At 41.2% G+C, this 26547-nt stretch overlaps 1 protein-coding gene across 1 annotated transcript in view; it reads right to left on the bottom strand.

The window, feature by feature from the left end:
• Positions 1-4968: 4968 nt before the first annotated feature.
• Positions 4969-26547, bottom strand: part of HMGCS2 (3-hydroxy-3-methylglutaryl-CoA synthase 2) — a 49404-nt gene continuing 27825 nt past the window's right edge. Inside the window, exons 6-9 of the mRNA XM_039325928.1 lie at positions 16828-16998; positions 9466-9572; positions 7006-7131; positions 4969-5306 (exon numbers count right to left, since the gene is read on the bottom strand). Of these exons, the coding sequence (XP_039181862.1) occupies positions 5200-5306; positions 7006-7131; positions 9466-9572; positions 16828-16998 (511 nt within the window). The 3' untranslated portion in view covers positions 4969-5199. The remainder of the gene's footprint in view (positions 5307-7005; positions 7132-9465; positions 9573-16827; positions 16999-26547) is intronic.

Raw genomic sequence — 26547 nt, forward strand, 5'->3', positions numbered from 1 at the left:
CTGACTACTTACTGATATAAAACTTTCAAGCTAGCTCTTAGTTCTGAAAAAAACAGAATGTGTAGCTTTACTATTCAGTATTCATACATTTCTTACTTTTGTTTGCAAATAACAGATTCATTTTAATATTATTTCTACATTGCATTTTTTAGAAGTTAGTCTGAAGGACAGTATTTTACAAAGTACACAGCACATTTCACACTCAGGGAAAAATTGTACCTCAGTTCTTCAGAGGATTTGTATCTTGGGTGAATGATCCAGTTACCACCTTCAATATCTGAAACAAAATTTTCAGGAAACCAGCATCCTCTGCAGACTTATGTGGAACTTTTTTTTTTTCTTGAGAAAATTCTCTCCATTTTTCACTAATTTATTTATTAGTGCACCGAAATGTTTAGTCCTCTGATTATCTTTTAATAGCCATGGACCTAAATATTTTAGGAAGGTAATAAGCATTGATATATTGAGTGCTATCAAACAATATTTTCTATAATTTAAACATTATAGAATGTAATTCTGATGTAGAAGAGGACCAGGCTGAGCCTGAGGGTAGGATGAAATGCATCATTAGTTTGGAGTCTCTATCCCCTATAACCTAAGTCCAGTCCCCCTTGAAGTCCATTGAATTCTTATCTGGGGCCAATTTGCTTTGACTGTTAGTAGATCAGATTCTTGTGTATAGGTAGCATGCAATAAACTTGTAGTACCATTGAATTCTATCCTGGTTTCCGAATTCTTGCACCTCACATCCGCTCCCTTAAAACAGCTATTTTAATTGGAGATAGAATTTTCCATCCCAATCCTACTACATAACTTCCTTAACCCCTTAAGTTTCCCATATTCATGCTTCAAGTATCTGGTTGAAATATCAATAACTCCCCAACCTCTTTAAAACAGGCACTAACTAGTTGCTTAAAACACACTATTCTTCATTAGTTATTTTTTTAAAATAGCATTTTTTTTAAATTAACTGCTTGAACTTCTTATAAAACATGCATTTAGAGCTGTGTGATCCTTTTGAAAAACTAATAAACATGTAGTTCTGAAAGTTTTGTTTAATATAGCCAATCTTTAAGGTAATAATGGCATTCAGCATATATGTGCCATCAAGACATTTTTGACTCCTAGCCACATAGATACATGTACTCCATGATGATCTATCCCTAACCTATTCTTTCAGGTCTCCCAATGATGCATTCATTGCCACTGTAACTGAATCCATCCACCTCAGTTTGGGTCTTCCTGTTCTTCTCTTTCCTTCTATCTTTCCCAGCATTAGAGCCTTCTCCAAAGAGTTGGATCTTCACATAAGATGTCCAGAATAGGATAATTTGAACCTGGTCATTTGTGCCTCAAGCAAGATCAACTCTGGGCTGATCAACACAGTGTAAAAATAAAATTTTATGAGAGCTACCCAGAAATAAATATAATAGTTTGAGACTGATGTTTTCCTTTGCAGCATGCTAATTTCTCAGCATTTCAAAAAGTTTAAAGAATAAAACTGTAAAGCTGAGGCATGGAGCTTGGTATCAAATTGATATATTGGAAAATGTGGGTGCTGAATTAAACCCAGGTTGCAGTTAATCACAGTAATCATTTCAGCATACAGAAGTATATTGTGCTACTACTATTTTCATTCCTAACAAAATAAAAATACTTCTTTAAATCACTCATACTCTCAAGTATCCACAACAAATTGTGGGGATGCCAAAAATAACATATCTGCTATAGTATGACCAAGCCAATGCATTATTACCTACTTGTGACCCACAATCTGATGGAAATAATACAACATGACAGATGCTTCTTGATATCATTATACATGTACCATTGTTCTTACCCATCCCAAAACTCAGAAAAGTATATAATTGAGGCAGATATTAAGATAAGTGGCAGGTGACCGTGGCAACTCAACAATCACAAAATATAAAAGCTGAAAGTTGCCTCACATATAGCCTAAGGATACAAATACAGGGGTAAATTGGAGTCCTGATAGCAAGTATGAATAAGCAGTGAGATTCTACAGTACAATAGAAATCCAGCAGCCATCTTCAAAAGCTTGGATTACCCTTATTTCCTGTTGTTAAGCTATTATTTGATTCTGTCCATGAGGATGAAAGATTCTAAATAGAAATAAATGCAAGGTTTTTTCTGTTATTACCATGCTTTCATCTATCCTAAATACATATTAGTATTGTAAGTGGGAATGCTGAATTTGGCACAGATATGAAGGGAACGTTTCATGCAAAGATGGGCATGATAAAGGACCAAAATGGCAGGGACATAACAGAGGCAGAAGAGATTAAAAAGAAGTGGCAAAACTACACAGAAGAACTATACAAGAATGAGCTTAATGTCCCAGATAACCACGATGGGGTGGTCACTGACTGAGCCAGACATCCTAGAATGTGAAGTGAAATGGGCCTTAGGAAATCTGAGCAACAATAAGGCTAGTGGAGGTGACAGTATTCCAGCTGAGCCATTCAAAATCTTAAAAGACGATGCAGTAAAAGTGCTACACTCAATTTGCCAGCAAATTGGGAAAACTCAACAGTGGCCACAGGATTGGAAAAGGTCAGTTTACATTCCAATTCCAAAGAAAGGCAATGCCAAAGAATGTTCAAACTATTACACCATTGCATTCATTTCACATGCTAGTAAAGTTAAAATCCTGCAAGCTAGACTCCAGCAGTACGTGGATCGAGAACTTTCAGAAGTACAGGGAGGATTTTGAAGAGGCAGAGGAACTAGAAATCAAATTGCCAACATATGCTGGATCACAGAGAAAGGGAGTTCCAGAAAAACATCTACATCTGCTTCATTGATTATGCTAAAGCTTTTGTGTGAATCACAACAAATTGTGGCAAGTTCTTAAATAGATGGGAGTACCAGACCATCGTATTTGTCTCTTGAGAAACCTATATGTGGGTCAAGAAGCAACAGTGAGAACTGGACATGGAACCACTGATTAGTTCAAAATTGGGAAAGGAGTCTGGCAAGGTTGTATACTGTCGTCCTGCCTATTTAACTTATATGCAGAGCACATCATGAGAAAGACAGGGCTAGATTAATCAAAAGTTGGAATTAAGATTGCAGGGAGAAATATCAACAACCTAAGATATGCAGATGATACCACTCTAATGGAAGAAAACGAAGAGGAACTAAAGAGCCTCTTGATGCGGGTGAAGAAGGAGAGTGCAAAAGTGGGCTTGAAACTCAACATTAAGAAAACCAAGATCATGGCATCCGGCCCTCTCAATTCCTGGCAAATAGATGGGGAAGAAATGGAGGTAGTGACAGATTTTAGTTTCCTGGCTCCTTGGGGACTGCAGCCAAGAAATAAAAGACGCTTGCTCTTGGGGAGGAAAGCTATGGCAAATCTAGACAGCATACTAAAAAGCAGAGACATCACCCTGCCAACAAGGTCAAGGCCATGGTTTTCCCAGTTGCAAAGTATTGCTGTGAAAGTTGGACCATAAGAAAGGCTGAGCGCCAAAGAACTGAGGCATTTGAACTATGGTGCTAGAGAAGACTCCTGCGAGTCCTTTGGATTGCAAGGCGCTCTAACTGGTCGGTCCTAGAGGAGATCAACCCTGACTGCTCTTTAGAAGGCCAGATCCTGTAATTGAAACTCAAATACTTTGACCACCTAATGTGAAGGAAGGATTCACTGGAGAAGAGCCTAATGTTCTTTTGAGGGCAATAGAAGAAGGGGATGATAGAGAATGAGGTGGCTGGGTGGAGTCACTGAAGCAGTAGGCGTGAGCTTAAATGGACTCCAGAAGATGGTAGAGGACAGGAAGACCTGGAGGAACATTGTCCATGGGGTCGCGACGGGTCGGACACGACTTCGCAATTAACAACAACAACTAGAAATGTCTGAGAATAGTAATTTAACATTATAGGAGAAATGGTGTACTTATCTACAAAATACCTAAAGTCCCTACAGCCCTGTAAAAAACTTGGACCAAAATATATAGGGCCTTTTCCAATTAAAAGGATCATAAACCCAGTAACAGTAGAATTAGAATTACCCAAAACTCTCAGGCAAATACACCCAATTTTTCATTGCAGCTTGCTGAAAAGAGAGCGCCAGTCACCTTTATGGCCAAAAATCCCCACCACCACCTCCAATTATGGTGGAGGGCAAACAACATTTCGAAATAAAGGAAATCCTTGACTCTAGGAGATATCATGGAGCGACTCAGTACCTAGTTGCCTGGAAACACCTCCCTGCCTCACAAAATGAGTGGGTCAATAAACGTCATGTCAGGGCTCCAAAGCTATTAAAGAAGTTTCACAGAGAATATCCTAACAAGCCTGACTAACTTTTATACCTGTTTTGTTTTCTTTCAGGTGGATCTGTCTTATTTTTGAGGGGGCAGGATGTCAGAATCCAATTATATTTCATCTCTAGTTATCAACAATAGAAAACCCCATTTCTGCCTTCTATGGATTCTGTCATACGATGAAGGGAAGGGGGTGAACAAAGAGGCTTTATGGCCCTCACTTCCTTCGGTACACTTCAAAGGGACTGGATGTGGGTATCATCAAAAGGACTAACCATAACAATGGGGCTATTACCTTTCATGTAGTTCTCTCTGAAGTCTCCATCCAGCCGGCAGTAAGGAAAAGGGGGTGGGAGTGTAATGCCTGAGACTGGCGCTGGAAGAAGGGGGTGATTGGGTGGGGCTACTGGGGAACCCCTTAAAACCTTGAATGGGAGAGCTTGGACCCCAAGTCCTGTCTAGAACGCCTGCAACCATTTTCTCTTAATAAAGGATGCCTGTTGGAAAAACTATTCCAAGAGTTCTGTCTTCTTAAGATGCAAAGTGGGGTGGGTCCTTACATTACAGGCCATGTGGGAATTTTATTTTCTGATATGATATTATTTTTTGCTGCCCAACTGAACAATTCACACACAATAGCTTGAAAGAACAGTATTGACATATTCCTCTTCCAGTTACAAAAGTCTAATAGTTATGTGCTTTATTTTAAATATTTCTATACAGAAGGATAGGTAGACAGGCAGTTACCAAACTATAACAAAATTCTCATTTCCATAAGTATTTTCATTTTTCTTTTTGCCTGATATGGCAACTGATCCTTCCATCTGCACATCTCCCTTCTATGAAGAGTTCTTAGATCTAGGTTTCAGAGTTACCAGAAAAAAAACTCATTAATGATAACTCTATATTCCTAAACTGGTTTTCGTGCATATTTCCTGCGGTTTTTTTCATCCACTTGTTCCAAGTACCAAGTTCCTGGGAACAGGTCATCCTTGGATCCATGGGGAACGTGATCAACTATGGGAAGATACAGGAACATCAGCATAAGTCAATATGAATCAATAAAAATGAATATGAAGAGTTAGTGTTGGTATCTACACTTTTTCTCAAAGCAATGCTCACTTGTCTTTCTTCTACTACGTACATTTACATTTACAATTTTCCTTCAAAAGTCCAGCAGAGATTCTTGTGCATTCCATTCTAGTGTTCAGGGATGTGTAGTCTTTTTATTCTAGGAATACTTAGCAACACCATGTGACTGGGTCTTATATTCTTTTTTGGACCAAAAGACCCATTAGGTCTTATTTTCGGGGGATGTTTTATTTTGCAGCTGCCCGCCCGCTCCCTCCCACCATCTGCTTGCCCGTGGCCACAATGGTTTACAGGGCTTCCCAGGCCAGATGCACTTCCCAGGGCAGACACACTTTTTACCCAGACAGAGAAATGACAGAGACTGGAAGCTTCGTCTGCTTGCAAATATGGCACTTTGAAACAGAGTAATTTGTTCTGTTTCAAAATGCTCCATTTGCAAATAGATGATGCTTCCAGTCTCCTTCTGGGCAAATAGTGTGTGGCAGACGCAGAGGCATAGGGGGAGGCAAGTGATCCAGACATGCTGTGTAGCTTCCTGGCTTGCGTGATGGCGCTGGCAGCAGATGAAGGCAGAAGTACAGGGGGGAAGCAGATGATCCTGACATGCCATCCATTCTGTCCTCCCATCTCTCAGCTTGCCCATCACTGCACCAGAATTGCCTGCCTCCCCCCCCCCCATTCCTTTGCCTGCAAGCCTCCTGTGATCCAGGTGGCCGTGCAGCATGTCCGGATCACCTGCCTCCTCCCAGCCTCTGCCTTCATGCTTGTACTTATTTGCGCTGCACCAAGGGGCCAGTGGGCTGGGGCTGCTGCTGGACACCATCTGCTCATGTGCACTTGCCACCTCTTGTGCTGGTCACACCCATCCCCCAAGGCTTATTTTTGGGATAGAGCTTATATTAGGCCCACCCTAAAAAATCAGGATAGGGGTTACTTTTGGGGTGGGTCTTATTTTCGTGGAAACATGGTAGTAGGGGTCAGTGACTAAGAAACAAGGAAGAGTAGAAATGTTTGTATCACATGGCATGGCATGGGCATGGGGTGTCATGGCATAGGAAATCAACATGGTCAGGGCAATCCCCAAATTATCATGCAATATAGGGTTCCTGTAGAGCAGAGATGTCTTCAAAAAAGAAATTCAGTGAATATTATTAACTTGAATAGACATGAGGATGTAAGAAAAAAAATCCAAGATTCCCCCACCCTGATTTTATTTAGTATATGAAGGGCAGAAAGAATCTCCTTCAGGTTTTCAAGATTCTGCTGAGTTCCAGAATTCTTGTTGACTGTTTCAGGACTTTTCTACCTCAAAGGATCAATAATTTATTTAACATTTCAGCCATACCTTCTGAAAGTAGGGAGGTTAATAACTACTTTTGTGACGGTATTGCAATAATTTTAAGGATTGAATGAATTCCCGAAGCATCTTCAAGTATTAAGGTACTGTTTTGCCCCGTCACTCTTCTCAATTCCAAAAATGGTTCCAAATTTTGAAAGCCAACCATTGGGGAAGGCAGCAATCTCCACAGATTACCACTTTTTTCATGAATATTTTGAGAGTGGACAGATGGATGGCATTGGTGTACACAAGACTAAAACTAAGACTATGTTTTCTTAAGCTCACCTGAATTATGAGTATCTTCCCTGACTTTCAGGATCTCATTAAACTTTTCAGGAGAAACACATTTCCGGGAGTCTAAGCGAATCTCTAAATCTGAAAGGCTGTATACCAGTTTCTCCAGAGGGGAGCCTGAAACAAAACATCAGATACCTTTCAGTGAGAAAGCTGGTGCTATCTTGAGACACAACAAATTCATGCTCTGGTAGGACAGTGTTTTACCCTCTTATTCAGTGTTTTTCAACTGTCAGGTTTAAGATGGTTGAATTTTGGCTCCCAGAATTCCTCAGCTAGAATTGAAGTTCACTCATCTTAAAATTGCTAAGGTTGATAAATGCTGATTTTGCACACAGTATGAATTGAAAAGCTTGTGTTAATGTGAGGTAATATGTTTAAAAATTGTGAACATAGCTAAAAAGTTACTCTTGGAACTGAAAAACAGATACAAATACAAATACAGTGTAATTGGTGGCTGCCTTAATACTTGCAAATAGGATAGAACTCTGGATCCATTACTTAGAGGAAGGCAGTGCCATCTTGCTTGCTTGAGGCCCCCACATTTTTGTTTTCATCTAATAGTAGGCTAGCTCTAAGATGCTTTCCTTGAGGCCAAGCATGGAAGAGAGGTGTTTAAGTTGTGGCAGACAAATCTTCCTTACTTTCACTAAATTGTGAAGGGGTAGGCTATAGGAATTGCTGATGCATGCTCATCATTCCCATCTTCATGAAATCAATTGCATGCTCCTACTTTTGAACTCAGTTTCTAGTTCAGGGATGCATATAGGGATTGTTGGGAATTGTAACTGTAGTAAGTAAGAAATATGATTTTGATGGTGATATACAGGATGCCTTTTAGTATTAAGATGCAGAGAGGTGAAAAATATTTTGTCTACAACAAACTGATAGTATTTGTAAGCAGCTCAGATAGACAACTTCCTAATTCACTGAAGTATAAGAAAGGAAAGAAGGTACAACAATATCAGACTTACATGATTTCATTAGTATAGCCAATCACAATAAAAGTAGTTTTAGTTATCCTATGGAGTTGATTTTTTTGGTCTGATCTGGTAGGGCTGATTGCAGCTCAACAACACTTGGAAAATCATTGTTCTCTCCTGCCCTCCCCACTCACTTGTCATTGCTTGAATCGAGTTTTAATTCTTATTTTGCTATGTGCAATATGTATGGCCATTTGTTTAATATCCATATGTCTGGCTGTTTCTCCTCTGTGCCATGAGTCACCACCTGCTTCCAAACTCTCATCCAATACCGGTACAAACATTCAGTTCAGGTCTAGATTGCCCTACAAATAAAGAAAGCATGCAAAATACCACTGGGTTGGATTTCCTAGGCTATATCCTGTTTTCCTTAGTCAAATGCAAATTTTCCTCTATACTCAGTCTTGCTGGTATGGGTGTTCCCACCCATTTTGTGCCTTCAGCCCTCTTTCAGTACAGTCCTTGGTCATGCAAAGGCTGCTCACTCACTCCTGCCATACCATATTTCTGCTCATGCATGAGAGACTTAAGGGTAGATCAATGTTTGAGGACTTCTAAAGTATTGTGGAGTTCAGGTTTATCTATTTGCATGACAAACTGCATCAATGCAACATATGTTCTGTTTGGAATACAAACATGAGGCACATTCCCATGACCGAGGGAGAAGAGGGCTAAAAAGGCTATGTGTTGTGCATACCTATTGCATTGTAACTGTAGATTCCAATTGCTGCTTGGTTAGTTTACTTCATTTTCTGTCTGTGAGTGTTATAAATTCAATTTTCTTTTCCTGCTCATTAGATGCAGTCTTTTAAAAAAGAAAACAAGTCTTTTTTATCAACCAATCTTTTGGAGAAACAGAAATTGAGGACACCCTTTCCCTCTTATTGTGCATTTTTTTTGCACAGAATCAATTTCATAATCACGTTTTATTAAAGAACCAGTCTACTCAATTTTATAATCTTTTAGCTCCTTTACAAAACAGATTAAAAACTCTGCAGCTTTTCCCACTGCTTTTTTAAATAATATGTATTTAAAAAAATACATATTGTCTTCAGTGACTAGATGACTTCTGTGATACCTTTAGAAGTTTCCTGCAATTTGATAACATACTATACTGCCAGAACTTATCAGGAAAAATGAGATTTTGAAAAGAAAAGCATCAGGGAAAAGAGGTTGTTCATGATGAATTATGTAATCCACCAATGCAATTTCGCTGTTGGAAAACAACATTATGAATGTCCCTCCTTGGGTTAATTCTCTCATTTTATTCAATAACCCTAAATCCAGAGATGAACCCAATATAGTTTTTATTCCTTTGTCATGAAAACAAAAAAATAAGACAATATGTACATAAAATATTATTTCTGAAACACAGTCTTTAAATGGCTTAATTCATAAGCCCATTCCAGTAGGCCAAATGTGTGGGAAGAAATGAAAAAGATTTCCTAATCCACCCTAACAGACTTACCTGGAGCAAAGTTCTGGGATGCTTTCAGGGAAAACATGCTGGCAGCCAATCCTGAGCCATAGGAGAAAACCCCAATTCTGGATCCAGCCAGTTGCTTGGCAGAATACCTGCAAAAATGTAGAGTAAATAAATTCCCGGGGGAAAGACCATATTTTTTCCTCCAGTGGCTTGTTTATCTGCATATTGTGTTCCTATAAAACCATTTCTTTCCGAATATGGCAATTATAAATTCTGCTAATTCGTGCTGGCATGGATGGGATGCAAAAACGTCTGGAAATCTTGAGGCCTTGATGGGGATATTCACCTTCTAATTATACTTAAATCTATTTGTTTCTCTAGAAAGAACAAAATAATGCATAAAATACACATAGAATTTCAATATCAAAAGGATAAACGATTACTATAACTCCATTTCAAGCAAAAATTTAAACTACCCAGTTCTAAACAGAGAGCAATAAACTGCTAAATCTAAATATTTGACATTGCTCTGATTTTTTTTAAAAAAAGGAAAAAATAAACATTGGATATAAATATATAAAATATAAATATAAAAATGTTTGGATAAAAAAACTACTTCATGGAATTCCGGTGGCGTTTTGCCATGCCGATGGCGGCTTTCTTCTAGCCGCCCATCCTGGGATTGCGTAAAAGCCTGCGGAGACAGTGAAAATCAGCTGTTCCGTGGCTTAAAACCTCTTTCCTTGGGAGAAGAGGGAGCTTCTTGGGTAAAGGTAGAGCTCCCCTGGACCCCCATAACTTCAGGGAGGTTGGAGGGTATGAGCTCCCTTGGAGTCCGAGTTTAACTCCGCATTCCAGGTCGTCTTTGTTCCGAAATTTAGGAACAAAGCTAGACGCCACTTCTACATCTGCCTTTTAAAGTGAGTTTGTGAGTATTTAAAAGCAGATGGAGCTGACCAGGAGAAATTAGAATTGTGATTATCTGAGACTTTAACTCCTGAAAAGTATCTTCTTCAAAAACCTTTTTTTTTCTTTTGTTGTTTGAAGAAAAGAAAGGGAAAGTGACAGAAGTTAAAGATGGCATTCACCTTTCCTGTTTGAAGTTTTGTAACAAAGTTAATAGACTGTTCAATATACAAGGCAAGAACTTTCTTCATCTTTGAGATTGTTTTTTCTTTTTCTTTGATTTTATAATATAAGACTGTGAATTTATAAAAATGGCTTCAAAACAATTTGTTCCTTCAGTTCCTAAAGCTTCTATTTCCTCTCCAATAACGCAGACTGTTTCTCAACCTAAGCCAAAGACACCCCCTCCTTCTCCTCCTCCACCTGCATTTTCACTTAAAGATTTACAAGAAGCTTTAAAAAAACTGCTTTAGACATTAAAAAGGAGGTTGCTGATCTTTTGGATATTAAAACGGCTTCGGAGAGGGCTGCAATGGCAGAATTATTGGAGGAAAAGAACAAAGAAATGAGGGAGGATATTGTGTTTGCTTTTCAAGGACTTGCGATGCATATTGAGAGGCTTGACGATAGATTGGATGAAGTGACAGAAAACGCAGCGAAATTGGAAAGCAGAGTTGATGAGGTTGAGAATAAGATAGATACGGCACAGGATGAATAAATTATTTCACAGTATAGGGATATGGAATTTGCGCTGAGTATTAGAGGCTTGAAAGAAAATCCTCAAGAAGACTTAAAAGAGTTAGTGGTTAAAGATATTGCTTTCAATTTGGGATGGAAACCGGAGGAAATTTGGGATGGGATCAAAAAATTTTTAGGGTAAATTCATGGATTGCCAGACAAAGAAATATACCTAGAGATGTGGTCATTTATTTTTCTAGAAAATTAATCCGTAATGAAATTGTACAAGCTTTTTATAAACAGAGGTTTTGAATTTCAGGTTAAGATGTCATAATCTTAAAAGAAATACCTCCAAAAATTTTAAGAAAAAGAAAAGAATTTACTTTTTTATCTGAGGAGTTTAAACGTCGTCAAATTCAATTCAGATGGGAAATTCCAGCTGGGATAGTGGTGAATTACTTAGGAACGCATTACAGATTAAATACAGTTTCAAAGGCAAAAGATTTTTATTCTTCCGTTCTGAAGGCAGGTTCACTCTTATCTCTGCAAGCTAGTAAAACTGAAGAAGAGCAAACAACTGGAGGTGCGATTTCATTGATTGCTAGAGATTTACAAGTGGAACCTGCTGCACAGATTCTGGAGATAAAAGAACAAAGGATGACTCGTGCTGCGCATAAACGCTGAGAGAAAGATCAGAAGCAGAAGGCTAGTGAAAAAACAGAAGGAACCATTGTTACCGAGCCTGTGGAGGAGCAAGACCAAAGAGATCTTCTACAGCTGATCTTCAAGTTATGCTTCAAAGGCTTCAACCTGCCAGAAATGGCAAAGCTTCTGACATGGAATGTTAATGGTTTGAATTCACCACAGAAAAGAAAAAAAGTACTTCATTATCTGAAACAATATAACAATGATGTAGTATGTTTGCAAGAGACTCATATAACTTTGAAGGATTCTAAATATTTGATAAATTCTCGTTTAGGATCGCATTTTATAGCTTCAGCTCCAGGGAAAAAAGGGGGAGTTGTAATTTATGTGAAAAAAAAACTTATCGGCTAAACTAATTGACTCTGATTCTCAAGGAAGATATGTTATTATTGAGTTAGTATTACAAGGCAAGAAATTCCTTATTGTTGGATTATATGCTCCTAATCAGCAACAGAAACAATTTTATAAGTTTTTGCATGAAAAAAATAAACCAGTTGGATTACAAATCAGTTATTTTGATGGGAGATTGGAATGGAGTTTTGGATACAAGGAAGGACAAAAAGGGCTCTTTTAAAACTTTTGATCAAACTAAATTATCTAAAGCTTTTTTTGATATGAAAGATGATTTGGAACTTATTGATATTTGGCAAGAATAGAATTTAAATGAAAGAGACTTTACTTTCTATTCGGACAGACACCAATCATTTTCTAGGATTGATTTCTTTTTAATTACTACTGATCTCTTTTCCAGGGTTAAAAAAGTCAAGATTTTTCCTAGGACATTGTCTGATCATAGTCCTGTGTGGTTAGAGTTATTTGTGGAAGATGGGAATAGAAGATCTTGGAGACTGAACGAAAACTTATTTACATGGGAGGAGCTTGTACAGAAATGTAGAGAACATTTGAAGGATTTTTTTTGTCTTAAATATGAATAAGGGTACTTCAATGTCTATGGTCTGGGATGCTAGCAAAGCTTACATGAGGGGAGTTTTGATTTATATGAATAAAGCTCTTAGGTCTAAATTGAGACAAAAACATAAAGAAATTGAAGAAGAGATTAAATTAAAAGAAAAGGATTTTGTTTTGAATCCAACGGATAATAAGTTAAAGACTTCTATAAATATGCTTAGGGCGCAATTCAATATGTTAATGACAGACCAGGTTGCAACTAACTTGCGCTATATGAGATATAATACTTTTTGTAATGCAAATAAGCCTGGGAGGTGGTTGGCTTATCAATTATGTAATAAATAGAAGACGAGAATTATAGAGAAAGTAAAATATAAAGGTAGTGAAGTCTATCAACAGAATTTGATTAAAAAGAGTTTTTTAGATTTTTATACAAAATTATATGCTAGCGATAATATACATGCTTTAGATGTAGAGAAGTATCTACAATCAGTACATTTTCCTAAACTTTCTAATGAACAACAAAATGTGATGAATTGTTTAATTACTTCAGAGGAGATTGACTTTGCTATTAAGCAGTTAAAAGTTGGTAAGGCCCCAGGCACAGATGGATTAATGGCAAAGTATTATAAAATATTATTTGAAGAAATGATAGAGCCATTAAAAGAACTTTTTAATAGTATTTTGCTGGGAGCTTCAATCCCTGCTTCCTGGAGAAGGGCTTTTATTTCATTGATCCTGAAGGAGGATCAAGATCTTACTGAACCTAAAAATTATAGACCTATATCTCTTTTAAATGTAGATTATAAGATTTTTTCTAAAGTTTTGGCAAACAGATTAATGCAGGTTATGAAGGATTTAATTCATAGTGATCAGTCTGGATTTATAATAGGAAGATATATGAAATATAATATAAGACAAATTATTAATTTAATTGAGTATTTGGACAAGAATAATCAGATTCCTGCAGCTTTTATATTTTTCGATGCTGAGAAAGCTTTTGATCAATTAGATTGGCAATTTTTATTTTTATTAATAGAGAAAATGAATTTTGGAGATAAGTTTTTATATGCTCTCAAGGCTATATGTCAAAAGCAGTCTGCTCAAATTATTATTAATGGGGAATTGACAGAGACTTTTAATATTGAAAAGGGTACAAGGCAAGGTTGTCCATTATCTCCTTTGTTGTTTGTTTTAACAATGGAGATTTTGCTAATTCAAATTCGAGAGTCAACTGTACTTAAGGGAATAAAAATAAATAAGAATGAGTATAGATTGAGAGCTTTTGCAGATGATTTGGTTTTAACTCTACAACAACCGACTCAATCGGTTAGTCATTTGTTGGAACTTATAACTCAATATAGGAAAGTTTCTGGTTATAAAATAAATAATAATAAGACTAAGATATTATCTAAGAATATGACTGAGAAGGAAAATGAAATTTTAGTTAAACTTACAGGTTTTCAGACGGTGAAGAAGGTTAAATATTTGGGAGTATATTTAATTGCTTCTAATGGAAAATTATATAAGAATAATTATGAAGTATTATGGACAAAAGTACAAAAGGATTTAAATGACTGGAAAAAATTGCAATTGTCGTTGTTGGGGAGAATTTCAGCCATTAAAATGAATGTTCTACCAAAGTTTCTTTTTTTTTGTTTCAAATGATACCCATTTTAAAAAAAGATGCTAATTTGGATGAGTGGCAGAAGGGTATCAATAAATTTATATGGGCTGGGAAGAAACCAAGGGTGAAGTTTAAGATTTTGCAAGATGCTCAAGAAAGAGGAGGGCTTAAGGCACCTAATTTGAAATTATATTATGATGCAGCCACATTAACTTTGATAAGTGATTGGCTTAATCTGACAAATAAAAATATTCTTTCTCTTGAAGGGTGGGATTTATTATATGGTTGGCACACATATTTAATTTTTAACAAGAAAGTAGATCGAGTTTTTAAATCGCATATTTTAAGAAATGCCTTACTTCGAGTTTGGAGGAAGTATTATTATAGGTTAAATCAGTGGTTCTCAACCTTTTTAATGCCACGACCCCAACCGGTTGTAAGTCAAGGACTACCCAACCGGTTGTAAGTCAAGGACTACCCAACCGGTTGTAAGTCGAGGACTTTCCCTGCCCGGGAGCACCACGCATGCGTGGTGCTGCCCCCTGCACCAGCCGAGGCGTAGCTGGCAAGTGGCAGAGATGGCGCAGGCCAACCATCGGCTGGGCCACCAGCTGGCCCAGCCCAAGGGAGGTAAGGCACCCACCGGGCCCCAGGTGCGCCAGCAACACTCCCTGCGCCCACCGGCCTCCCACCTCCCACCCCTGGCCCTCTTTTACTTACATTTTTAGTAGTGGCTCAGCAGGGAGGGGTGGAAACTTCCAGACAGTTCACCTTCACTGCAGACAACTTGCAGCACTGTTTGCAGACTGGGACTTTTGGAGGGCTCAGCAGGACAGAGACAGCCTGGACAATTCCTATTGGCTTTTGAAAGCCAATAGAATTTGACTCTATTCAAGAGAATCTATTCTATTGGCTTTCAAAAGCCAATAGAATAAAAGGGAGTAGCACAGCTAAGGAAAAGGGGAAAAAATGGCGGACTGCGTTGTTTGGCAACCCCCGTGAAATGGTCGTTCGACCCCAAATGGGGTCCCGACCCACAGGTTGAGAACCTCTGGGTTAAATTATAAGATACCTATTTGGGGGATTCCTGGACATGCAATTAAGGGGATTTCTAAGGGGATGAAAAAATGAAAATGAAATTCTGAAAAAATTCCGTATAAAGAATTACTTATTTGGTCAGGTACTGACTGGCAATTAAAATCTTTAGATGTGTTAAGGCAAGAAAATATTTTACAGTCATGGTTTCAGTATTTACAAATAGTGGATAGGTGGACTCTAGATAAAAAATTAGGAATAATGTTAGGAGATGAAAATTTCGTAATTCAGATTAAAGATCAGAGTCAGACCCATATAAAAAGAATTTATAATGCGTTAATAGAATTGGATTCGGAAACGGAATTGGTTAAAGACTGTATGGTTAAATGGGCTCAGAATATCCAGGAACCAATCCCATTGGATTTATGGGAGATGATTTGGATTAGAAATGTTAAATTTACACAGGCTCAAAATTTAAGAGAAAATTTTTATAAAATGTTTTATAGGTGGCATTTGGATCCTAAAAAGTTGTCTTGTATGTATCCTAATTTACAGCCTAAATGTTGGAGATGTGGTAGTTCTGATGCAATTTATTTTCATGTTTGGTGGATTTGTAAAAATATTAAGGCTTTTTGGATTATGATTTGGTGGAACATTCAAAAGATTTTCAAAAGGAAGATAAAGTTTACTCCTCAACTATTTTTGTTAGGGATTTTTGAGGATTTTGATGTTAAAGAAACTATTTTAATGTTGAATCTAATAACAGCAGCAAGGTTATTGATAGGTCAATATTGGAAGAAAGATTTGTTGCCTACTATAAAAGAATGAACACTTAAGGTTTCTAATTTAGCAGAAATGGCTAAAATTTCTGCTTATTTAAAGGATCATACACAAGAAAGGTATATTATGGTATGGAGAAGATGGATAGATTATATTCAGATTAAATATGGAACTAAAAAGTTTCATTTACTTTATGATTAAATTTTTAAAATAATTATTAATAGTATTTTATAATGGAAATTATTTAGTTTATTTACTGTTATGGTTCTTTATAATGATTGTTTAAAAATGGATTTGTTTATGATACTATGATATTAAGGTTTAAAGGGAGTTAAGGGTTAAGTATGAATTTAATTATTATATAATTTGCTAAATTTAATTAGATTATGTTTAATATATTTGGTTAAATTTAATTAGATTATGTTTAATATGTTTGTAATAACCCTGTACTTGACTCTGGGAAGTGGGGGGGAAGGGGGGTGGGGATGGGTGGGTTAGTGGGTTTATTCTTTGTTAATTATCAATACAACTTTTTAAATAAAAAAACTACTTCATATTGTAACAATATTAGGGGCCACCAATATATCTGGATGCCTTAGCTCTAACACTTATTTAGAAGAATTCATTTTCTGCAGATTTTAATAAGCAAGAAAGCCATTTAATTATTTGTTACATAACATTTATAAATGCAGCATATTGAAGAATTGAAGGAAATCGTATGTTCTCACTGACTCCTGGGATGTGAGATCAGACCTACAACTTACTGGGCCAAGAGGGATGCCAGGCAGCCGTAGACTGATGGGGTATACATGTTGCCATTCCGGGCAGAAAGGAAGAGCGAGGGCTGTGTTTTTTGCTTGAACAACTCCTGGCTGGCCTTCTGAAAAGTTTTGTCCACCTCCTTACTGGAATAGGTTTCTTCCAATTTCACATTGCTGAAAGAGAGCAAGGACATCTAGTTCCTTATGAGTGAATCAGACTATATAGATAGATAATATATATGATGTTTTTAAAAATTATTTTTAACAAGTTACAATAATGAACATTTCCCATTATATCAGATACTGATTTTTTTGTTAAAAAAGGAAAATATTTTATCCCAATAAAGAATTATGCGCCATGATTTTTAATTATAACTTTGTCCCATTAAAGCAGTGGTTCTCAACCTTTTTAATGCCGCAACCCCCAACCGGTCGTACGTCGAGGACTACTCAACCGGTCGTAAGTCGAGGACTACTCAACTGGTGCAGCACCGTTTGCAGAATGGGACTTTTGGCAGGGTCAGCAGGGCAGAGACAGCCTGGACAATTCCTATTGGCTTTTGAAAGCCAATAGAATTAGACTCTATTCAAGAGAGTCTATTTTATTGGCTTTCAAAAGCCAATAGAATAAAAGGGAGTAGCACAGCTGAGGAAAAGGGGGAAAAAATGGCAGACTGCATTATTTGGTGACCTCCATGAAATGGTCGTTCGACCCCAAATGGGGTCCCGACCCACAGGTTGAGAATCACTGCATTAAAGAATGCATTAATACCTAATTCCCTGATCATACCATTTAATTTCAAAAACAGGTTTTACTAAGAAATTGAGACAAAGTCATTGATTATTTACCATAGTTTCAAGGTCTGCTTTTATCCATTAGTTTTGATTTCTGACAAAAAAGTCAGATTTAATATAAAACAGAGTTTTGAGCACTCGTCCGCCACTTGTATGGCCTAATTTCCAAACAGGCTACAGACTGATAGTGGTCCGCAAACCAGTAGTTGGGGACCCCTGCTTTAGAGGCTTGACAGTCTAAACACTGTAATAGGGCAAGCTTCTGAGTGGCCCAGCTTATAACGATTGATAAAATGATAAGATAAGATAAGATAAGGTAAGGTAAGGCAAGGCAAGGCAAGGCAAGACAAGACAAGATAAGATAAGAAAACCTTTATTGTCATTTTTATACTGTGGGCACAATGGCATACATCAAAAATGAAATTTGGTTGCCCACTCTCAAAGTGAAACACATACACGACACACACCTAAACATACTATGAACAACATATGTATAGATCCACATCCCTACATATACGTAGCAAATAAATATTAAATATTGTCCATCTTGAATATATACTGCTCAAAAAAATAAAGGGAACACATCCTATTGGATGTGTTCCCTTTATTTTTTTGAGCAGTATATAATGGAAGGAGGAAGCTTGAGAGTTCACAAGGTTAATGCTGTATGGAATGAAACTCTGGCTGAATCTGGATGTTCTGCTTTGGATACCACGAAGCCTCCTCCCAGAAGGTAACAAGGAAAACATGTCGTGAGGAGGATGTGTAGTGTCCCAAATAATCTTACGGACCCTGCTCAAGCAGCTCTTCTGTGCTATGTCCTGGATGGGAGGGTGGGAACTGCCAATGATCTTTTTGGCCATTCTTACCACTCTCTGCACCGCCTTCCTGTCTGAAGCAGTGATGCCTCCAAACCAGACTGTGATGCTGTATGACAGGATGCTCTCGATTGTCCCCCTGTAGAAAGTGGTCAGGACAGGGGAAGGAAGATGTGCTTTTCTCATGCGGCGCAGAAAATGCAGGCGCTGCTGTGCCCACTTCACCAGTTTCTCACTGTTAAGTGACCAAGTCAGCCTACTCGTTAGCTGCACACCCAGGAATTTGATGCTGATAACCATCTCCACCGGTGAATCATTTATGCATAGAGAAGTGTGGCTCTGCCTGCTTTTTCTGAAATCAACAATGGTTTTTCCGGTATTTAAAACTAGGCTGTTTTCCTTACACCAGTTCACCAACCCTTCAACCTCCTTGCAGTAAGCTTCCACCTTGTCATCCTGAATAAGGCCCACTGCTGTTGTATCATCTGCAAACTTCACAATATGGTTGGTGGCAAACATAGCACAACAGTCAAAGGTCAACAGGGTGAACTGCAGCGGACTTAAGATACAGCCCTGAGGAGAATCTGTGCTCAAGAAAATGTTATTAGAGGTATTTGTTCCAACTCGCACATATTGGGGCCTGTTGGTAAGAAAATCAAGAATCCAGTTGCACAAAGGAATGTTTAAGCCTAAAAGGCCCAGTTTGTCTACTAGATGCTGGGGAATGATTGTGTTAAACACTGAACTGAAGTCGACAAACAGCAAACGCACATGAGTATTTCTTTCCTCTAAGTGCTTCAGGCTCAGATGGAGAACAGAAGAAATAGCATCCTCCGTAGAGCGATTTGATGGTAGGCAAGCCGAAGTGGGTCAAAAGCTAGTGGGAGGCTAGATACAATAGTGTCCTTTATCAGCTTCTCAAAGCATTTCATGATGGTGGATGTCAGTGCAACCGCACGATAATCATTGAGGCCTGTAATTGTGGGCTTTTTTGGCACTGGCAAGATGATGGCCATCATAAAACACGATGGGACCACTGCTTGCTGCAATGAGAGGTTGAAAATATCTGTGAGAACACAAGCCAGCTCCCCTGCGCATTCCCTGAGGACACGTCCAGGGATGTTATCTGGGCCTGCTGCTTTCCGAATGTTAACTGTCTGCAGTGTTTTCCAGGCAGAGGTGACATCAAAGCTTGGCACTTGCTCATCAGGATGGGGCACTGCTTTCCTAGCGGGAGTGCTATGTGATGCCTCAAATCTACCCAAAAATGCATTCAGTTTGTTTAGGACACGGGTCGGCAACCCGCAGCTCCAGAGCCGCATGCGGCTCTTTGAGCCACCTCCTGCTCCACCATTTGCAAAGAGAGACAGAGACAGAGAGGCACTTGCACTTCCCTTCTCTCTCTCTCTCTCTCTCTCTCTCTCTCACACACACACACACACACACACACACACACACACAGGACTTGTCCCCTCGCAGGGCTCCTGATTGGCCCTGCACCCGGGTGCTCCGCCCCCTGGGAGAAGGGTGGCCAGGAAATCCCTTTCCCAGGCTAGCTCAGTCCAAGGCGCACATGGCCAGGGAGCCACGTGGGGAAGCCCCAGGATCCCCCCAGGGAGCAGCCCACTGAAGCCTCCATTAGTATGGGAGGTTCCAGCATCACTGGTGGACAGAGCTAACCGGTCGGTGGGCCATTGCAGTGGTTCTGGCCCGAAGATGCCGTCGGCGCAGAAGGTGGCCGGTTCAGCTGTCCAGTGAGTGGCCTGGGCATGGCCCAGGGAACAATGCCATTGCTGGCCACCGCCCCAGCCGGGACTCTATGCTACCCAGGCTCACCCTCTGCCCATTGGATGTAGCCATGGTGCTGCTGGGGGGGGGGCTAGTACCATGACAGGCCATCCCTGGACAACTCTGGTGCTGGCGAGCGCTGCTCTAGGGTGCCCGGGCGGCGTAGCAGAGGCGGGTGCGGGGGTGGTGGTGGCAGGCAGGACATGCAGCATGTCGGGCAAAAGGCTCTTCAGGCTCTTGTTGGCCTGCTGGTGGTGCAGTGCCACCTGGGCAGCCATGACGCACTGCCACTCTTGTGGCCCTTCAGCCATGAGAGCATGCCATGGTTGCAGCAGCACGTGCACTTGGGCATCCACTGCAGGGGCGCCCGGGCTGGCTGAGCCACCGGGCCACCCATGTACAGGTACAGGAAGCCGTAGCCATTCATGGTGTCCTCTCACCACAGCCGCTAGATCTGCCTCACTCCCGCCAGGGCCATGCTCGTCCAAACGTGGCGGCACTTCTCTGGCTCTCTTGGTGCCGAACCAGGCACTGAACTCACCCTCAGCTCAAGCACAAGTTGGCTGATGGCTCCCTCACCTGCCTCCCCCACCTCTCAGGCCAGTCTGCGGTGCCCTGGGTGCCTTTCAATGCCTTCTGCTACCTCCTGTCCCCCTCCCCACCCCTTCGGCGCCAGCTGCCCGCTCGCCCCCCTCCCAGCTCGAGAGAGGAAGCCCTGACCATCTTTTATGCTTTCCAGCCCAGCATTCACATGACAACATGGGGCGGGACGGGGCTGGTGAGAGAGACGCACCTTCCAGGCCCGGCGCAAACGCCTGCAATCAAGGTGGGCATGGAGGTCGGGAGGTGGAGAGGCTGGCTGGATGCTCTTGCTGGGTCCCACATGGCCCTGGTACCGACTGCGCTATGCCAGCCATCCCCAGTGCTGCCCAGCTGAGTGCCCGCAGGGTCCGGATCATGCCATGTGGAGGGGCTCAGACAGGGTATGGGGGGCACAGAGGAGTGCCCCCAAGTGCTAGGGCGGAGGAGGGGACCCCAGTCACTTGCCAGAGTCCCAGTATGTCTTGCTGGGCATGGACCTGATAGGTTTGTTCACCAGGGTCCTGGCTGGAAGAGGGGAGGTCCCGGGCCGGGCTCACTCTCTGTCTCTCTGAGCGTGATCGCAAGCTCACTGCCTGCCCAGGGAGGGGAGAACTTAATAAGAGCGTGGGGGGCACTCAGCCACCATTCTGGCTGCCATGCCTGGACGCCGGGGCTGCTACCCTCTTCATGGCAGCGGCGCCTTCCATGCTGGTCCCATCACAAGCTAGGCACGCCCCCGGACGCTCACAGGAAGGATGGGAAAAGGGGTGGGCAGTGCCAGTGTTGGGGTAGGGGAAGGGAGTGGGAGAGGAAGAAGGGATCCGTGGGGGTGGGGAGTGTGGGAGGAAGAGTCAGAATCCAAGTTGCTCAAATCTGGGTGGGCTCCCAGCAAACGCACGCCGAAGAAGTGAGAGGAGAAGGAAGAAAGGAAGAGAAACATTGGGGGGGGGAAGTGCCCCATTTCTTCTTCTGGTGCAAACTCTGTGCTAAAGCCAGAATGGGGGGGGAATGAGGAGGAGGAAGAGGAAGAGTGGCGATTGACAAACTGTGCCAGCCAATCTCTTTGGGGGAGGGGGTGCAGGATGGAGAGGGCAGCTTGCCTTGGAGAGGGAGAGAAAGAGAGAGAGAGAGGGGACAGAGGGAGAGGAGAGAGAGACAGACCATTTTGACATCTAAAATGAAGATAACACTGCATATATCCTTTTTTACCTTTATTTTATATAAATGCGAATCCTAGGTAAATCCATACCATAAAATAATCCAAACACCAGGATACTGCTAAAAACAAAACTGTTTAATATAAAAGCTGAGCCTTTTGTCAGTCAACACTACCGACATCATCAAAGCGTGATGCAAGATTGCTGGGAGTCCTTCTTATGCTGCCAGGTGGCTTTGCGCTCAGCTCCTTGACCTAGTTACTGGTCCATCCATTTCCTCCATCTGGTTTCTTAAACGGCCCATGTCCTTTATTGTGTCAGTGCCCTCCGAGGTTGCTGTTTCCTTCCTCCTGGATCCAACCACTCTCCATTTCTGCTCGCCCACTCCCACGTCCGTCATCCTCTCTAGCCCCGTTCCATGGTCTGTCTAACCCTCCCTGGACTGACTGTGCTTTTGTACATTCGAGGCAGGGGGTGTATCAAGCGGATCTGGATGTCTTTTGTCATGATCTCTGGCGGCTGCATTCCTGAATGTGTTCTTCCAACCAGGGATGCTGCCTTCCTCCTCAGGTGCCCGTGAGTATGCTGTGCCGCTTCTAGTTTCCCCCCCCCCTTTGAGGTTCCTCATTATTTGATCACATGTTGGGCTTTTCAATCCTCCTTCACTGTTCATCAGTTCTTTTGCCCTTTTTGCGCGCATATGGGGTCCCACAATATAGCTTTCCATCATAGATCTATGTTTTCCCTTCTTATTCACGTCAGTGGAATAACCTGTCTCCCCCCTCATGTTAGCGGGCATCGTGGAGCAGGTGTCCCGTGGGTTATTGTCCGGCCATCCTTGTTGTTCACCCCCATTGTTGTTTCCCCTTTTTGTGGGGTAAGTTAAAATATGCCTATCTGGGATACCTAGGGGGGAGGGTATTTCTTGTTCCTTCTCTATTCCTCCTGTAGGTTCCTTGTCCCGTAGATGGGTTATCTCCTCTATTTTTCCTTCCCTCTGATTTTGTGAGGGATGTGCCAATTGCCTTTGTTGTGGATTCCGATGTTGTTGTTCCCATGCCTTAAATGTTTGATATGCCGGGCAAAGCTCTATATGGCGATTGATAGAGTCGCCATCTGATGCAAGAAAATGGGAAAAACTAGCACAACGGATATCTAGCAGTTACCGAAGGCTAACGTTTCTCCATGATTGCATCCGAGGAGACCTCCCCATTAAATCCTTGAGAAGGAGACCTATAATTGATTCTATGGAGTTCCAAATGGCCATCTGCCAATTTCAACACCGCTCATTGCGCACTCTAATCAACGACCAATATAGGCGGATAGATGTTTGCAAGACATGCATCCAAGACCATCGTGAGCGCTGCAACATGGAACTAACATATCAACATTTCATTGCACTTGACCGCCAGATTCATCAAGCCACTATGAGGGCAAGCTGTCAGACAACCACGACACTCCAACGTAAGATGGAAACGCTATGGATGTTGGAAGACCGTGATTATACTAAGGGGTTAGTCCATAACTTATCCTCCAAAATGTTGACCTGAGAACAGATAACCCTGTTTGCACGGGATATAGGACATAACTTGGCGGATGCACGACCACTTGATTTTTTGGCAGCATTGGAACCTGCCATACAACAGATTGGGGTAGGTGACAAATTTAAAAATTCCGTTAAACAAAGGGTCACAGGTTTGTTAATGGGTCACAAACGGTGGCAAATATTATCCGGGGGTGAAAAAGAGGCTTTAGAGCAGGGTTTTTCAACCTTTTCACCCATTGTACCATTTTTAGGATATGGCAATATCCGAGTATCAGCAGTCACCTAGCAAGGTGTCAAAAACCTGATGATCAAAAAAAAAAAAAAGGAAAAAAGTGATAAAGTGCAGGTAGTCCTCGACTTACAACAGTTCACCTAGTGACTGTTCAAAGTTACAACGGCACTTTGTAATGACTTATGATCATTTTTCACACTTATGACCATTGCAGCATCCCCAGGGTCATGTGATTTACATTCGGATGCTTGGCAACCGATTCTTATTTATGATGGTCACATTGTTCCAGGGTTACAATGGCACTGAAAAAGTGCCCCCCCAAGCCACAGCCGAGCAAGACACCTGCCTGCCCGCCCGGTGGCGCTCTTCTTCTTGTCTGAGGTTTTCATTGTTGTAAGCATTTCTGTTGAGGATTGACAGTGGGGATGGGGTGGGGTGTGTTTGGTTTTTATTCCCCCCATCTGCTGGGTGGTTACAGCAGGTTTTGGTCACTTCACATGACCCTGGGACACTGTGACCGCCATAAATATGAATCAGTTGCCAAGCATCTGAATGTAAATCACAAGACTCTGGAGATACTGCAACATTTCAGCTGATTGGTGCTTCTTCAGGGCTCAGCAGAAGCATCAGGATCAGCACTGAGCTCCAGCTGGAGCTTGGCGCTGATCCTGGCACTTCCGCTGAGCCCTGACAAGTCTGCAGCTCCAGCCATCTCTTGCTCAGGCTTGTGCGGTGCTGCCACCGTTCAGCTCATTCCCCTCCCCCGCTATCACTTTTCTAGGATGGTCACGTACCACCTGCGAGGTGCCAATGTACCACAGGTGGTACCCTTACCACTGGTTGAAAAGCCCTGCTTTAGAGCAACTTAGAAAATAGCATACCATCGTCATTCTCCCAGCAGATAAAGGCAGGGTGACGATAGTTATAGACAAAGCACAATACACGATAAAGCCCTGACATTACTCAGTGACACAACGGCATACAAAACCATTGCTGGAGACCCTATGACCACACTTAAAAACAGTATAAACAAACTTTTGGACAATTTCAAATGCCATAAAGTAATGGATGAAAACACTTTGAGGAAAATACGCCCAAGGGATTCAGCCATAGCCAGGTTCTATGGCTTACCAAAGGTTCATAAAGAGGGGGCTCCCCTGCATCCAATTGTCTCATTCAAAGGCACACCAACCTCAGAGTTAGCCAAGTGGCTGAGTGGTCGCATCAGTCATGTAGTAGATGGTAATCAAACCACAGTGAGATTGGCTGGTGAATTTCTAGAAAAAGTCAAGCTCCTAAAGTGGAGGGGGATGAGGTGATGGTGTCTTTTCACGTCACCTCACTCTTTACCTCCATCCCAAAGGACTTGGCAGTTATGACCTTAAGAGATGGCCTTAATGAAATGGGACAAGGATGACATCAAGATTCCTTATATACTGATGACCTAGTGAAGTTAACAACGTTATGTTTAAAAACGTACTTCACCTTCCAAGGGACCTTATATGAACAGCTCAAAGGAACACCTATGGGATCCCCTATTTCAAGCATAGTGGCAGAAGCCGTTCTGCAACGTTTGGAAACCATAGTGATGACCCAATTCCACCCTAAATTTTGGATCCGATATGTGGATGATACGTTTGTAATTATTAAGAAACAATATAAGGCTGATTTTATGGAGGCGCTAAACTCTGTGTACCCAGACATCTGCTTTACAGCAGAGGAAAAGAACCAGGGTACGTTAGCCTTTCTGGATGTGTTGGTCCATCGCCAACCAGATGGGACCCTATGCAGAAAAGTGTATCATAAACCGATCCATACTAATAGGACCCTCCATTATGGGAGCAACCATCCAGTGGCCCATAAAATCAGCTGTGTAAGAACATTGTTCAAACATATTGATTCACACTGTAGTACAACCAGGACCAAAATTGAAGAAAGGAATCACCTCTTTCGAACCTGCAAATATAATGGTTACCCTACTGGATTCATTAGGAAATACAGTAAACCATACCGATCCTACAAAAACTTGCAAGAAACTGACAGGACGACAACACAAAATGTGCGTATCTCCCTCCCATACATTAATAGTGAATCAGAGGCAACAGCCAGACTACTGGCCCCCTTCAATGTAAAAGTGGTCCATAAACCAGATCAAACTCTACGATCTAAGATCATGCACCCGAAAGATCCACTCCCCAATGAAGAAAAATCTGCAATAGTTTATAAGATCAAGTGTAAAGACTGTTCCTGTAACTATGTTGGGGAGACCACAAAAAGGTTAAAAACTAGGGTGCATGAGCATGCATTAGTAGTTAAAAGACAGGAACAACACTCACAGATTTGAACCCATATGAGCGATCATGGGCATGAATTTGACCTTAATAGTGCACAGCCGATATCTAGGGATACTACTAAGGGAGGCCACTTACTCAAAGAAACCTGGCTTTCAGATGGCGACTCTATCAATCGCCATATAGAGCTTTGCCCGGCATACCAAACATTTAAGGTATGGGAACAACAACATCGGAATCCACAACAAAGGCAATTGGCACACCCCTCACGAAATCAGAGGGAAGGAAGAATAGAGGAGATAACCCATCTACAGGACAAGGAACCTACAGAGGAATAGAGAAGGAACAAGAAATACCCTCCCCCCTAGGTATCCCAGATAGGCATATTTTAACTTACCCCACAAAAAGGGGAAACAACGATGGGGGTGAACAACGAGGATGGCCTACGGGACACCTGCTCCATGATGCCCGCTAACATGAGGGGGGAGACAGGTTATTCCACCAACGTAAATAA

The sequence above is a fragment of the Crotalus tigris genome, unplaced genomic scaffold (assembly GCF_016545835.1).
Source record: "Crotalus tigris isolate CLP2741 ecotype Arizona unplaced genomic scaffold, ASM1654583v1 scf7180000024339.11422700, whole genome shotgun sequence".
Taxonomy (NCBI): domain Eukaryota; kingdom Metazoa; phylum Chordata; class Lepidosauria; order Squamata; family Viperidae; genus Crotalus; species Crotalus tigris.